Here is a 17,135-nt window from a genome sequence, read left to right as displayed (position 1 = left end):
GTTTTCCCTAGATCAGAAGTGAGTCACATAATACTTCACAGGTACTGGAAGGATTGTAATAGCTCTAAAGTTTGTTTATTATTTACTTTATGTGTATGAGTGTTTTGCTTGTATTATATATGTATACTGCATGTATGCCTGATAACCAAAGAGGTCAGAAATGGTATCAGATCCTAGCCCATGGCTTTAAGTTTTAAACCATCACTACTGAGCTCTTAAGATGGTTCAGTCAGTAAAGTCCTTCCTGCCAAATAGATGACCCAAGTTTGATTCCCAGGACCCACGTAGTGGAAGAAGAAAACCAGCTCTACAAGTTGTCTTCTGACCTTCATATTTACAATGTGGTAGTGCCCTTCCCCAAATTAATACATAAAAATATAATAAAGATTTAAAACAAAAATTTTAATAAAAATATAAAAGCTTTCATAAAAATATAAAAGCTTTAATAAAATGAAAGGACTTTTCTAATACTCCTCTTTTTTCAAAGTATATTATTACATTTCAACACTGAAAATAATTTTCCTTGATGTTGGTGGATTCATTTGTTTAAAGAGATCCACAGGCAGAATTGATCTGGTGACCAGGTCATATACACATGGGCACTGGGGGTAGCAGCTAGGATCTGAAGGAATATGGATAGTTTCCAAATAAATACATAACTTGAAAATCAATACATATCACATTTAGTCATTTATTTGTATTAACTGACTCATCTCAGGTTTGCATATGCTTAATAGCCTATGCAGAGACTACTCGGGACCTGGCAAATAGCATAAAGTTTAGCAGCCTGAGGCCAGCTCTACCAGCTGCCAATTAGATGGTACACTAGCCTCTTAAAGCTCAGTTTCTTCTTCAGCCAAAGTTGCTGAAGACTTAACATTGTAGGACTAGCATCACACTTAGGACTGTGCAAGATGTAAATAGCAGCTATTATCAAAACTTAGCTCACTGAAATGTTCTTATTCATAATGTCCCTTGTTCTAAAGCAAGTACAGTATGCATCTCAACTATACATTTACATCTTCCATAAATGTTTTAAGCCAACTGTGTAATGTCCAAAAATGGATTCAGAACTTGGTATTAGTTGGGGGAAGTGAGGGTATGTTAATAAATACATAGATTTTTGACTATCCCATTTCTTCTGATAGTGTCAGTAACTATATTTTCTGACTCCATCTTTTATTTTGTTGGTCTCCTTGATGGGTTCAAAATGTCAAGCATGTTAATACATTAAGGTCTTTGAACTTGCTCTTTCTTCTGCTTAGAATGTTCCCTTAAGGCTTGGTTTGGTAGTGCATACCTTCAATTGCAGCACTTGAGGGGCAGAGGCAGGAGGATGTCTAAGCTGGAGGCCAGCTTCGTCTGTAGAGCAAGTTCCAGAGAGCGAGGGTTACATTGTAACAGCCCATCAAAAAAAAAAAAAAAAGGTTCTTCCTTCTTCACATCCAAGTAGTCTATAAAAACTCTTAACAGGCCCTATTTGCTTACAACAGCATGAATTACTATGTAAAACACTTTCTAGATTTCCAATTAAATTTAAATTGCCATAAGAGCATGGAATTTGTCATTCTGTTTAAAAATAGCTCTCATTTCTGGTATACTGATTGACACACAAAGATAATAAAATAATTGCTGAATGAAGGACTGTTATCTGAGGAAATGTGTTTAGTTTGAAGTTGTCACTGTCTTTTTTCTTTTTTTCTTTTGAGTACTGGCTTGCTTGAGGGCTTACATGTAGAAGAGAGTGGGATCAACTTTCGGATGTAAAATGGTTCATACATTGCCAATTGTATTTTAAATGTTTTAAGTTTGAAGGAAAGTGAGGACGCAATGGAGCTATGGACTCTGCACCCTGCTCCCTTCTATAAATATTTTCTGGCCACTTTCTAAATCCTAAGCCTGGGGCTGGGCTATAAAACTTATAAGGATACTAGTCTCCTGTCTTACCCTGAGATTATGTTCTTGTTGATAATGTTTTTTTGCTTTTATTTGCTCTTATTATCTTTCTGATTCATTTGTTTTTAGTATAAAGTATTTTGATGTTTTAAATTCCTAACAAATAACTGTATTTTATATCTTCTTTTAAAAAATTATACATAGTACTACAGAGAATTATATTTTACCAGTTGCTATTAATGGTGATGACATCTAAAAATTAAATCTCACATTCTAACATGAGTCTAAGCACTAAATTTGTAAATCTCTTCATCACTGTGCAGACACTCTCTTACCTTTAATTACTTGCAAGTAGGATTCAATATGAAGAGTTAGGAATTTTATATTGGTTATAATATATAATATTAGGAAATTCCTAATATATATTCCTAATATATAATATTAGGGAATAGTCCACAGCACAGATTATTTTTAAAATGCTGTTTTCTAGCTTGAAAGGCAATAGGTGGTTTAGATACTTCAATTAAAAGGTATCTTAGAACATCACTCCAGTCTTCAAGGTATTCATGATTAATACCCAGGGATTCTGGGAACAGAGTTTAGTTTGTATTTTCTTTCAAAGTACTATGAAATGAAGGTGTCAAGATTTGGTATTTGGAGGTATAGAAGAATATGATAAAATAAGAGGTCACAGAAAGGAAATAAAAATGTATGACTCACAGAGGCAGATCTCTGTGAGTCAAGGCCAGCCTGATCTACATTGTGAGGTCCAGACTAGTCAGGATTATAACGTGAGACTCTGATTCTAAAAAAACAAACAAAAAGAAAAAATTGACTTATATTTGAAATTGTGGGTTTCCAAATTGTACTATAACTAGCCTAAGTTTTTTTCACACTACTTTTGCAATTCTAGGAAAGCTGGTTTGAATTTCATTTAAAAAACTGAGACTGAAATTTGCACATGAAAATACGCAGATTTTGGCATGTAAGACTCCATCATTTGGCTAGCCCTAATTTATTGCTTTTTATACTTAGTATGTGCTATAAATGTGAAAATTTAAAGTTCTAAAGGTCTTCATTTCTATTTTATACTTTTTTTTTTTAAAAGAAAAACTTCTGTGTAAGAGAGAATTGCTCTGTTAAGAAAAAGTATACAACTGAAGAGATGGCTCAAAAGTTAAGAGCACTGGGCACTCCACCAGTAGACTTGGGCTCAGTTCTCTACACTGACACGGCAGCTCACAAGCATCCATAACTCCAGTTTCACTCACATACATTGGGTAAAATGCTTAAATACACAAAATGAAAGTAAATATTGCAAAAAGTATGAGGGTTACAGACACAGGTCAGGGGTAGAGAGCTTCCTAGGAGAGTCAGTGCCCTGGCTTTGGTCGCCAGAATTGCTTTTTTAAAAGGATTCACAATACATATCAGAGAAACACACACACAAACACACACACACACACACACACACACACACACACACACACACACACACTCAGAAAAGGAAGACACAGTAGGGCAGTGCCACCCTTTCAAACCGCCAGGCAAGGATACTCCTCACTGTTCCGGATGTCCACCACTAGGAGCTTTGGCTTACTGGACTTGGTTTTCTTGGTGGGGGTTTTGAAGTGGCCCGTCACTGTGAGTTCACACAAATCAATCAGGTCCTCTGCTGAAATCCGGGGTGATACTTCCGATTTTAGGTCATTTAAAGGGATAGATTCTCTAGACTGGGGAAAAAAGGTACAAGGAACAAAAATATTGATAATTTTATATAGACAAACTACAGGCAGCTAATACTTTCAGTATAGTCCAAGAAGAAGAAGACTCCCAACTCATTTTGGCAATTTGTACTGTAACTATGCTCTTTACTAAAGACACCTCAGACCATCAAACTAGGACAGTGGTCTCATCTATGTACCGGTTATATGGTACGTGGGCAACTGAGACCAAGGATATTAGCAGTCATTCTCTGTGTTATTTAATAGAAGTATTACTACTCCCATATCCTGCAATAAGCAACACACAGATTCAACCCAACAAAAATTAATTGGGCATCGCTATTAATTTTGAAAACTTATATAACTTGAGAATTTAAGAGCTTTCAAGGGCTGGGAATGTAGCTCAATGGGAAAGTGTTTGCCCTGCATGTGAGACCCTAGTCCCAGTAAAACAACAAACAACAACAAAAAACCCACAAGAGCTTTCAAAATTTACTTGATCGACAGTATGGAGATTAAAGGAGAAATTGTATGCTTAATCGTTATCAAAATTGAGCCCAATTATTATCTCATTTTTTCAGTTTCATTCTGTAGTTCTACTTGGGGTCTGAAATTCAGTATTTCCAGGAAAGGAAATGAATCACACAAATATTCACCAGACAAATTTATTTTGAAAGAAAAAAAATGTGTCCAATTGGAATTTGATATCAGGTTTCATGTCTATAGTTTCTCTGTGTCCTAATTCATTACTAGTAAAACACTTGTTCACTTACCTCATTAAGTTTTGAATGGAAATGGCTAATCTTTATGGATTTAATTTTTTAATATTAAGAATTAAAGTTACTTAAACATTTTGAAATTAAAAAATTAAAGATCTTTAAAATCAGCAGTCACACATCAGAGTCTCCCTATCCTTTTCTGTTAGTCTTCAATCTTTACAGTTTTTACAGTGTTTCTTGTGGTCTTCATATGAAGCTATGTGCATCATTATGTATGAAATCAAGAGCTTTTGATTGGCCCAGTTCTGCCTGTAGTCACTTAGTTATGAATATGGCATTTTAACGTAAACTTTGAAAGCTTCATCTGAGTGAAGGACGTTCCATGGCTGATGAAGAAGAGTATTTTATTTTATAGGAGTGTTCTCTCTGAAGAAAGACTGTCCTAAGCTCTGTTCCAACCGAATGTGTACGTGAGGAGTTTTTATGAAAGAGCATCACTACATAATTTTAAAAACTTTTTATTGATTTCACATTATGCACTCCAATCCAACTCTTCTCCCTGCCCCTCCATATCAGCCTTCTGTCCTTGCAACCTCCCACAAAACAGAACAAATCCAAACAAAGAATACTTTTCTAGCCTTCTCTGATGTGTGTAAAAAAAAAAAGATTTTAATGTGATACACGTACCTGCCTATGCAGATTAATTTTGGGAGTTAAAATAAGTTAAGCTATTAGGGCAAATTATACTACTAAGAAGAGGATGGTAATGTTATCATGAAATACACATTCTAGAATGTTTTTAGTTTTCTAAGCAATTTTCTTATTTACTATGAAATTTATCTGAAGAGGCAAAACAACAACAACAACAACAACAAAAAACCCAAAACAACAACAACAAAAAAACCCTTCCTCTACACAACTTCTGCCTGCACTAGTACCACGCCTGTTAGTGTTTTCCTTCTGTGACTGGAGTTTCTAGTTCATGGGCTAGTACAGACAATGGATAGGAATTTAGAATAACGTCGGAATAGTTTTGCATGTTGACTAATTTGTCATTTTAGCCCAAGAACCTAAATATGAAACTCATATCAAGTTCAGGTTTTATCCCAAGGAAATTCTGTCTGTTTCTTTAACAGTACAGGAGCTTAAGAACACAGAGTTATTTGCTATTTGGTACTTTTAGATTTGAATTCTGAAAAATTAAAACTTTTTTCTCTTTGCTTAATTTGTGTGTATGTGCTTTGGGGTACATGAATGTGTGGATATACATGGGTTCTTGTTTGCTTGCAGGTATGTGTGTATGTGTATGCTTAGGCCAGAGGTCAGCCTCAGGTGTCATGCCTTGGGAGCCATTCAATTTCTCTCATTGGCCTGGACACAGCTGAGTATCCAAGGCTGGCTGGTTAGTGGCTCTGCCACCTCAGATCTGGGATTACTACCATGCCTGGCTTTTTAACCTCATCCTGGGGATTGAGTTTAGGGCCTCATGCTTGTACAATAGCCACTTTATGGGCTGGGGCATTTTCTCAGCCTTTCTCCATTTTGTAATATGCTACTGTTATGCTGCTCAGACCAACCTTGAACTTGTGATCTCCCTACCTCAGAAGGCTGAGATTAGAGTTGTTTATCATCATATCCAGCAGAGAGCAAGTTGAGATAGTAAAAATTCAAGATATAAATCTGAGAATTAAAAAAAAAAATCTTATTGTTTTGCTTACTCAGAGTCAGAATTTATTTGGCAGATTACTGCAAATCCCGTAGTAGTACAAACCTTTGAAACAGGTACTTGCATGGATTTATAATAATTCCCACCAAGAATCAAATATCTAAATGCGGTCACAAGAAACACATTTTGCTCTTTGTAAGCACAGCATTCTGATACCATGGGAAAGGCCTGGGCTTCTTCTAATGCATCAGTTCTACCTTTAGGAACTACACTGCCTAATGTGTGTGTATATGTGTGTGTGTGTGTGTGTGTGTGTGTGTGTGTGTAACAATAATTATAGAAAAAAGCTATGGATTTGAGAAAGAGCAAGATAGACACATGGTAGGAGTTGGAGGAAGGAAAAGAATTAGGGAAACTATCTAAAATTCTATTATAATTAAAAATAAAATTATTTAATAAAAGTAACAAAGTATTTTTTTTAAAAAGCTTTCTACCCCTACCCCATTTCAAGTTAATGTGAATAAAAGAGGGATTGTAGGATCTTATTTGAAATATGACCCCCGACATACAAGTTCACTTCACAAGTGTCTAATCAGTGTCTTGGGCTCACAGTCACTGCTCTGTGACCCATCAACACAGAATTCTCTCATAATGCAGTAGCAGCTCTCTCAAATGAGTCTGTACACTTGATTTTTGCACCTCATAAACTACAAGAAAGTTGAGCTGTCATTGCTACTAAGGAAAACTGGTTGAAATAATGAAAAAGTAAAGGAAGAAAGGAAGATATGAAATAAAACATAAGAACAAGTCACAGGAAAAATGATGAACATATCTTGCCCCTAAAGTTGTAAGCATGAGACTGAGGGAAAGACAGTAGGGAAGAGGTAAATTCAGACTTAGACACGTGAAACTGAGCTTCGCAGAGTATACCACACTAAAAAGAATATAGCTAGAGATAGAAACAGAAATTTGTGAGAAGTCACAGCTGGAGGATATTAGATATCAGCATTGAACTGTAGTTAAATTTTTAAGAAAAAGTAAGCTAATTAAAAACAAAGAAAAATTGGCAAAATATTGAGTTTGGCAGGCATAGTTATATACTTCTGAAACAACCTTCAATTTTGTAGTAGTAGAAACAGAGTTGAAATGTTTTTAGAAAAAAATTCAATAGTTCTTATTTTTATTCATGACATTCCTAAGCAGACTTGGAGGTGCTTAGTATTTCAAGTGTATGTATGAAGGACAGCCTTTTGTAAAAGGTGCAGATATAAACCATCATGCTCAGGCTTTAAAAGCCACTTAAAAATATCACTCTAAAAAGCTGCGGTGGGTGGGTAAGGGGAAGCTCCCCTTCTCTAAGACGTAGGGGAGGGAGGACAGGAGGAGATGGCAGAGAGGGGTCTATGATCAGCAGGTAAAATGAATAAATAAAAATTAAAACAAAAAATAATATAAATTTTAAAAAGCCCCACCATCTACAAAGATTCCCCCCCCCAACATTTAAAACAATATATCACTCTAGAAGCTTTTTTTCCAGTTTATCTTTCTTATTTTCAGAGGAATAGAGATTACTAAGATTCAGAAACAGCATCTGCAACTTAGTTGGAAATAGCTGTTATGCTCTGGAGGCTGCATAATGCATTTTTCACACTGGAGAGGTTTTGTTCCCCTAAATAGAAGAGAGATAATGTATGTGAGTATGAAATACAGAGAGGAGAGACAGAATTTTTTTCAGTGATTGAGGATTTTATACTAAAATTTTCACAGATGTGCTCTATGAAAACAGAGTTCGAGTTAAATTTCTTTAAAGACAGTAATTTTCCCTTTGATTCACAGTATCAGGTTGAGCATATTCATTCTTTGGGTCTCAGTTTTATTATTAATAATTGAAGAAAAGAGACTATTATTTAACTCTATTATTTAATGACACTATTATTTAACTCTAGCATTCTGTGACTTCATTTCTGATAAGCAGCAGTACGTTCCCCAACTCCTGCTTTCTTCACTGGATAAAAGTGAGAAACTTGTCTAGTACTGTTATTTGACATTTTATTTAAAAAGACTCAGTGGTGATTACTGCATGCCTACTCATAAGAGGGTATCACAGACAAACGGAGGAGTGAAAGCTTAGAATCCAAAACCAAGTACTGGTCATACTCTAGCAGGTTAAAGCTGTGTTCCATGAGGATGGATGAGATGGAAGGGGTAGTAAGTGAAGAACTTTGGTGTCCGTGATTTCTGAGGCAGAGAAGACAAGGGCAAGGTGCTAATGTAGGTGGTTTGGGGTGATGCAGCAAGGTCCGGTGAGAGTGTGGTGGGGTGGGTGCTGAGACAGGGCAGGGTGCCAATGTGGGGGTGCTACTCCTACCTGCTTATTCATGTAGAAGTTTCTGGAAATGAACATGACACATTTTCCCACCGAAATGAAAAAGGATGCAAAGGGTGGCTCCACTCAACGCCTGGAGGCAGAGCCTCTGACTTCTAGAAGGTGCTGCTGGAATGGCTGCTCTCCATGAAACAGGTATGGCTGGCTTTCTGTGGCAACCTTAGATAGATGGTCAGAGCAAGGACCAGAGGGTAATTTGGGGTCTAGTAACTGAAACAAATCTACAATTTCACCTCAAACTCTAACTCTCCAAGGTGCAGCCATTACTTAAGCTGGGCTCTTGGTCTCATTAGTCTTCTCTCTCACTTTTTTCTTCTATGTTGAAGTGCTTCACAACAATATATTTGTTAAACTGTTCCTTGCTATTCAGAATATTTTTCATCACTATGTAACCATAGTGTATCATATAAATGCCAAAGAAGCCTCTCTTTAGGAGCTTTGGTACATGCTTGAGAGGAAAGTCTGTAGTTCTACCTATTTGTTCCTATGAGCAAGGTGGCGACTGAGGTCAATAAAGTGCTTGATTTTTTTGTTATGAAAAATTTCTGATGAAATATTTGCTGGGTAGATTTTTTGTCATTTGGAAAGAGGGAAACTCCAATTGAGAAAATGCTTCTCTCAGATTGGTCTCCAGGAATGTCTGTGAGCATTTTCTTGACTAACGATAGTTGTACATCCATGGGCATCCATTGTAGTGATAATCCCCTGGGTTGATGCTTCTTGTTTGTATATAAACAGTCTGAGTGAGCCATGGAGAGCAAGCCAGCAAGCAGCGTTCCTTCACAGCCCCTTCTTCAGCCCCTCTCTCCAATCCTTGTGTTGAGTTCCCTTGATGATGGAGAGTCATGGTGTTTACTACAGCACTGGAGAGTGAGTAAGGACACAGTGTTTACTTAATATCATGTCAGCCAACCATGTATATCTGCGTATAACCCAGACATCTCAAGTGAAAAGACTCAAGAGTTTCAGCAAAGAACACAGAATGCAAACAAAAGGATACTCAGCTGTTTTAAATAACGAATTGCTTGTTTGAATGCACTATAAACCAAGCCAGGCAAATTTTATGAGGATACGGGGTATAGAAGCATCAAAGTCCATAATGTTTTTAAGTGTAAGTATTTCTAATTTCTTTCAAAGACATGAAGGCATTTTGATTTTAATGAGCTCAACAAGGCTACACACATTACAGGCAACCCTAAAACCAGAGAACATGAAGATGCACTGTGAGTTTGTAACATAACAAGTCATTATGGAATGTGAGCCAACAAATCTGAAGGCTTCCTTTCAAAAAAGTTAAATTAGCCCTCATGTTTCACATTTTTCTCATTGAAGATAAAAAAAATCACAGAGGTTAACTAATTTTACAATTCATTTAATCTCTGAATCACAAACTGAGAATAAACAAAATAGTTCTTAGAAGAAAAACTAAAGTGTAGCTAGGATGGTAAAACAGGTGCTTGGTGTGGAGCAAAAGGAAACCTGTACTTGGAGGAGAGGGAGAGAACTGGAAACCAGCAAGGAAGCCAGGCAGCTCCACACTAGATGGAGTGAAAGGCAACCCAGATAACAGGACTACACAACAGGCAGCTTCAACAGCCCCTCACCCTCCGCACCCCCGCTGGGGGACCCCTCACTGGGATGCAGAAAATTGCAGCACTCTTACTCAGCCTCAGACTAGTTGTCCCAGCACAGAAGTCCACAGTTTTAGAAGGCTTAAAGCCAGTCTGGGGAGCTGGCAGGTTGGAGGGACTTGTCTGATCTGAAGAAGGGCACTGCCTGTCATCTTGAACCAACAGCAGCTTCTCCAGCAGATGCCTCACTGGACCAAGGACAGCACTGCTAAGCATCCTTCAGTTTCAGCACAAGCAGATGCTTGTGCTACATGTCCAAGTTCAACATACACTGGGCCTACAGCACATTAGGAAGGTTTCTTCCACACCCTAAGACTGTAGCTCCTACAGCAAAGTCCCAGTCTCACCCACACCTGTCATTTCAGAACTGGGAACGGTACAACTGCATTCTGAAACTATAATAATTCAGCTACTAGAGGCCCAGGCTGTCTTTGGCACCTTCAGAGCCCACTCAATGGGGAACAGGAAGCTTTCTGTCGTAGTCTACAGCCTGAAGATTAAAGCTAGTACAGGAAGGCTTGACTCAAGATTGTCCATTGGAACAAGAGGAAGTTCCCATCTTATTTATGTCCAGCAGATCCAGGACTGCATCAACAAATACCAGAAGCCTCATTCTTTTTTTTAATATTTTTTTATTTTAATTTTTATTAATTACACTTTATTCACTTTGTATGCCCCATAAATCCCTCCCTCCTCCCCTCCCAATCCCACCTTCTCTCCCCCTTCTCCATGCATGCCCCTCCCCAAGTCCACTGATAGGGGAGGTTTTCCTCTCCTTCCTTCTGATCCTAGTCTATCAGATCTCAATACAGGAGTAGCTGCATTGTCTTCCTCTGTGGCCTGGTAAGGCTGCTCCCCCATCAGGGTGAGGTGATCAAAGAGCAGGCCAATCAGTTCATGTCAGAGAGAGTCCCTGTTCCCATTACTATGGAACCCACTTGGACACTGAACTGCCATGGGCTACATCTGTGCAGGGGTTCTAGGTTATCCCCATGCATGGTACTTGGTTGAGTATGAGTCTCAGGAAAGACCCCTGTGCTCAGGTTTTTTGGCTCTGTTGCTCTCCTTGTGGAGCTCCTGTCCTCTCTAGATCTTAACTATTTCCCAAGAAGCCTCATTCATCCCTGTATGGCCTGGGGATATTCCCATTTATATGATGGCAGATACCACAGCCCCAGCCCCATCAGCACTTATCCTAATCCACACAAAATAGAAAAAGTCTCCTCCATATCTTATAATTCAGTGAGCATGGAGACCAGTGCCACAAACTCAAATGTTACCTGCACATACCCTAGGGATCTAGGGAGGTCACCTCTACAGTGCACAGGATTGAGACCACATGTGCTTATCCCTGGGAATCTGGTAGTGGCATCAGCTACAACTCATCTCTATAAAAGTAGTTAACAGTACAACAAGACCCAGCAGCATGAGAACTGCCCAATGTACTTGTCCTAGAGGACAGAGAGAAAGTTCCACCCTATCCTGTGGCTCTGAGGAATGGCTGCTGATGTCTCCTATATTTATCCTGAAGGTCTTATAGAGAACTTCTTCAGTTTCTGTAGATCAGGAACCTGGTGGCTGTTATTAGAAACCATAGCATTGCCTGTGCTTGCATTGAGGGACCTAGAGACAGTTCTTTTCATATTCTGCATCATCAACACTGTGTAAACATAACCACAATCCCTGTTGCCAGCAGGGCTCAAATATGTATAGCCAATGGAGATATCACTTGGCTTATGTCCACTGAAAATTCATGACAAATTTTGTGATTTATTGCAATCTAGACACTGGACACTAAAGCTGAAGAAATTCAGAGATGTGCTGCGGAGCTGCCTATAACTAAACCCAAAGCACCTATCCAACTGACAGATCCCATATAAACAAAACTTTTCCTATAGTCAGAGTAAGTAAACATTATACCAAATGTGCAGATATCAATGTTGGGAAAAAAAAGGCACCAAAGAAAATATAATGACATTAACAAAAATAATTTTTTTTTTTCAGGAAAAGATCTCAGAGGAAAAGCTAATAAAAATAGTAATGATTTTAACTTAGTGACATGCAAAAGAAAACACATAAATAATATAAAGAAATGAGGAAAATTCAATTCAATTCAAGTTATAAATGAGAAGTTCACAAAAAAGAACTCATACAACAAACAAAAACCAGCAACCTATTGTGGAACTAAAAATCTGAATAAATAAATTAAAATATAATCACGTCTATAAAAATGGAAGATTTATGATATGGAGGACACATCTTTTGTACCTCAGTAGAAGTCAGCTAAGAAAAGGAGGTAGAATTAAAAGAGATGAACAGAGTATATGAAATCTATAGGATACTAATAAATTGACAAATGTTTCATTACAGGAATTTAGGAAGATGAAAAAGAAAATACATTGATAATAATACCCAGTGATCTCCCACATACCCAGAAGCACATGGATGACTATGTACAAAAAGATCAAAGGATCACCTGGAATTAACCGATACAGACCTTCACCAAAGCATATATTCTTTCTGCCTTCCTTCCCTCCTCCCTTCCCTTCCCTTTCCTTTTTAGCATGTGTGAAAGTAGAAAACTCATTTTTCAAAAACAGTAATTAACAAATATATGAAAAATGCACTTCTGAAAAAGATAGATATGCAACCTCACTTAGGATAGCTACAAAATAAATGTTTTCAAATAAGAAACTAAAAAATCTGTAAAATAAAAATCAGAAAGCACCAATGAAAGGAATTGAAAAGGATAAATGAGAAGCCATGTATAAAATGCTCATGACACCCTCTGTTATGAATTAGAAGACTTACTATGCTCAAATGACCCTGCTACTTCATTATTAAATGCAGTTCTCATCAAAGTACTGACTCTTCTCACAGAAAAGAAAATAGCCCTTACCTTTATGTGGAAGCAGGAAAGATCAAGAGAGAGAGAAATAGCCACCACAATGTTTGACTTCAAAACATATTACAAAGCTATTGTAACAAAACAGTATGATACTGTTATACTATACACACATATACACACACCATTAATGACACTTTGTATGTTACCAGACAGTAGCCTAACTTAATCTCTCTGAGAGGCCTTTACCCTCTCCCCCAGGAGCTGATTGAATCAGATGCTTGAGACTCACAGCCAAGCACCAGAAGGAGCTCTGGGAGTCCTGCACAAGAGTAGGAGGGAAGGTTAGAAGGACCTGGAGGGGACCAAGAATGCTATAAGAAGACAACAGAGTCAACTAAACCCCATGACAGCTTACAGAGATAAAAGCATCAACCAAAGAGCATGCATGAATTTGACCTAGGCCCCCTACCCATATGTAACCAATGGGCAGTTTGATCTTTGTGTGGGTTGAGCGGGTGCTGTCTATGACCTGGATTCTGTTGCCTGCTTTTAATCACTTTGCTCTAGCCAGGCTGCCTTTCCTGGCCTTAGTGGATGAGGAACAGCTCAGTTCTGATGTGACTTGATGTGCTGGGGTGGGTTAGAGGAGGGGGAGCTTCCCTTTTCTGAAGTCAAGGGGAGGGAGGATAGAGTGAAGAGGGTGGAAGAAAGGGACTAGGAGGAGAGGAGGGAGGGGGCTATTATTGGGATGTAAAGTAAATATATAAATTAAAAATAATAAATAATAATAAAAGAAGTTTTGTAAAGAGATACTAAACCACAACTGGGGAAGAATTAGTTCTGGGTTCTATTACACAGAAAGGTAAGCATCAATGGCATACTTCAAAAGTGACCAGAAAAGTATAAAATTCTAACATCTGAAGATGATTAGTGCTTGAAGGGAAGGAAATTCTTATTACCCTGATTGCATTACTATACATTATAGTATATAATTACAATTTATACTATATAGTATTTAATTACTCAAGTAAACTACACAAACACATTATAGACACTGTCCCAATAAAGAGAAAACTCAATAAACTACTTCATATACAAAAGTCTACCAAACAGAAGAGAAATTCTAACTAATTAAAATAATCAGCTATAATGTAATGGGTGAATTACTATAGTACTTATATAGAGTTAACTTCAAAGATCATATCACCCATTTGGTGTAATACAGCTTAAAATCTAATAATAAGCGATCCAAGACAAATACTTGCTAAAATTACAGGCAATCTTTTTTGTTTGTGATGAAGTAAATCTTTAAGACACTATATTGTCTATAAAATGTAAACATGTCTTTTGATAAATATAATGCATTAATTTTAAAACATATATTTTGCTAAATTATGAGATGTTCAACTGTGCTCATATTTTACTTACAGAAATAAAATAGCTACTCTATTTTAAAAGCAGATAGTAATTAGTTGGTTAAAATGTACAAGGAAGAAATCATATGATGATTTTCACTAGCAGATACAGAAAGGTCATTTGACAAAATCCAATATCCCTTTATGATGTAGGCTGTGAGAAACTAGGGATTAAAAGAACATAATCAATACAATAACTGCCATCTATGACAAAATTGGGTTCTTAAGAAACCAGACTAAGCAAGCCAAGGGGAGCAAGCCAGTAAGCAGCACTCCTCTATGGCTTCTGTCTCAGCTCTTATCTCCAGGTTCCTGCCTTGGGTTCTTTTGAGGGACTGTCATATGGAACTGTAAGAAAAATAACCCTTTCCACCCACCCCCAAACAAAACAAAAGAAAGCAACCTGCACTGGCACAAAACTAGATATATACATTAATAGACCAAGATGTGAATCCACATATTTATAGCCACCCAATTTTTGGTAAAAACCCAAAAATATACATTGGAGAAAAGAAATTGTGCTGGGAAAACCGAACATGTACATATAGATGCAAAGTTAAAATCTCAAACACTGAAACTGCCATAAGCATCAAGACTCAGGCACAAGCAGGTTGCGAGATGACTTTGTGGACAAAATGTTTGCTGCTAAGCCTAGCTACCAACGATACCTGAAACTCATGTGGTGGAAGGGAATCAACTCTTTCAAGTTGCCCTCTGATCCCAACATGTGCACGTGGTATGTGTGTGCCCACAGATGCTCAGATACAAAACAAATACATTCAATGAAAAAGTTTTAAAACTTTAAAATGCTCCAGTTAACTTAAAAGGAATGCAAAGGAACAAAAAGACATTTTTTAAAATTACATATTAAAATTTCCTATCTGTAATTTATCTCAGTTGATGCATCACATATGTAGCATAATTATGATTTTAAGGACTTTTTAGTCTGGGGAAAGAAACTATAAAAGATGATGTAATTGAAAAAATAACACAAATATGTGTATGAATCTAGTTTTCCATAAAGGGATATTTAGGATAAAAAAACTTATTTAGTTAGTCCAAGAAAATAAACATCTTAATATTAAACTATCCATTTGATAAAAAAGTTTAATAGTTAAGACTGTTAGTTTTACTTGATCATCCCTTGCTAAGTGCTCATTTTGTTTGATTCCTGTAGGACTTCTGAACCTAACTCATCAATCACACACACACACACATACATGCACACTCACGCAACACACTAACAATGTTAGATAAACTTTATTTATTTGGGCTTAAAAGAACGAGAAAGCCCTTCTAACAGGAATTTTCTCAGCAGTGTGAGAGCTGTAGATGAAGCTCTGGTTTCACTTCTTATTATGGCCTCAGTCTAAGTTAGGACGCATATAAAATAGGCTAAAAAATATCAAAATTTACATTTTCTATATAGGTTTAAATGTGGTAAACTGTTTATTTACTTTGCATATCTTACAGAAAGTGCTGAAGGGGCCTGAATAAATGGGACACTTATGCCCTGAAATTTGAAAATTATTAGACTTCCTGGATCCGGTGTATAACTGTGTCCCTTGTTGCTACCCTCTCTGTAGAATTGTGCCAGAATCCATTTCTCTTTAAATGTCACAGAATGCCAGTGATTCATGAAATGACATCCTTGAACTTTGAGGTTGTGTAAGGAACATCTCTGTGCAAGACCCCAGATATTCATTAGCTAGCTCGAGTCAGGCTTCTGTGCCCATCATACTCCATGAAAAAAATGTATTCTGTAACTTGCTGGTGGAAAAACATTGCTAGAGGCTCTGTGTCAAATCAATACTGAATTAAATCAGGCTGCACAGGCCAACTGTCACCACTGCAGTCTTGCCAGCAACTTCCTGTGGATATGCTAATTATGTTCTGTGGGAACAGCCCTGCTGCCTGTGCAGAAATGCACCCCAGCCTCACATCAGCTCAGCTGCCAGACTGAACCAACCCTACTTCAGATACTCTACTCTATACCATGTCAATTGTTGCAGTCACCCAAAAGAAAATAAGTAATATTTTCCATTAACTGTATCATAATTCTACTTCTAACATCCCCACCCTAATCTTCATCAGGGTAATGTATTCTATAATCCTCCTGACATGGTTTTTGTCTGACCATGGACTTATTTTCTTTGCTCATTTCACTGCTGCTTTTACAGGACGCAGCTCTCTCTATTCAGAAGATACTTGCATAATGTGAGATCAGGAAAGTGGTATCTACGACAGATGAGTTAGAATGACAAGACTCAAGGGTCTCTATAACCCAGAGAGGAAACATTTTGATATGCCCTTGGAAATTGTTATTTCTCCAAGATAATTTCACAAAATGATAAAAGTATTTTTTTAAAAAAGATAGTGACAAAATACCAACTATAATTTCTATGATTTAGATGGCTGCAGAAAAGCAATTTCATTTTTTAAAAATGAAAAGTATATGAAGGTTCACTGGGGAAAGCGGCGGTGAACATGCAGCACTAATTTACAGTTCCTTGACCTGGAAAGCAAAGCTTATTATTAAGTTATTTGGTTACATATTTACTTAAATGTCTCATCTCACAAAGGATTTGAGATAACTTTTAGTTCAACTTACAATCTAATACATGTTTTAATTTTTTATCCCTTCCTGATACATTATTTCCATCTGCCAAAATAGTTTCTGGTGTACTGAATTAAGTGATATTCCAAATCTGGAACTGATACTGGGAGAAAGGAAGTTTATACAAAATGATAAAAATCTTGCTAACTCTAGACTTGAAGAGCTCTGCTTTAAATAACAACTGGGTTCAGAAAATGAACACAGTTGTAAATGAGGTGAGAAGGCACTGCAGG

The 17,135-nt window shown here is 37.2% G+C and overlaps 1 protein-coding gene across 4 annotated transcripts in view; it reads right to left on the bottom strand.

Annotated features, from left to right (window-relative positions):
• Positions 1-17,135, bottom strand: part of Tbck (TBC1 domain containing kinase) — a 170,105-nt gene that overhangs the window by 29,961 nt on the left and 123,009 nt on the right. For all 4 annotated transcript variants that reach the window (XM_055628141.1, XM_055628139.1, XM_055628142.1 and 1 more), the window contains one exon: positions 3,454-3,629. In XM_055628141.1, the coding sequence (XP_055484116.1) occupies positions 3,454-3,629 (176 nt within the window). The remainder of the gene's footprint in view (positions 1-3,453; positions 3,630-17,135) is intronic.

Source organism: Psammomys obesus, unplaced genomic scaffold (assembly GCF_907164565.1).
Source record: "Psammomys obesus unplaced genomic scaffold, mPsaObe1.curated_primary_1811, whole genome shotgun sequence".
Taxonomy (NCBI): Eukaryota; Metazoa; Chordata; class Mammalia; order Rodentia; family Muridae; genus Psammomys; species Psammomys obesus.
Note: the sequence above shows the minus strand (reverse complement) of the source record. Positions and strands in the feature narration are given on the sequence as shown.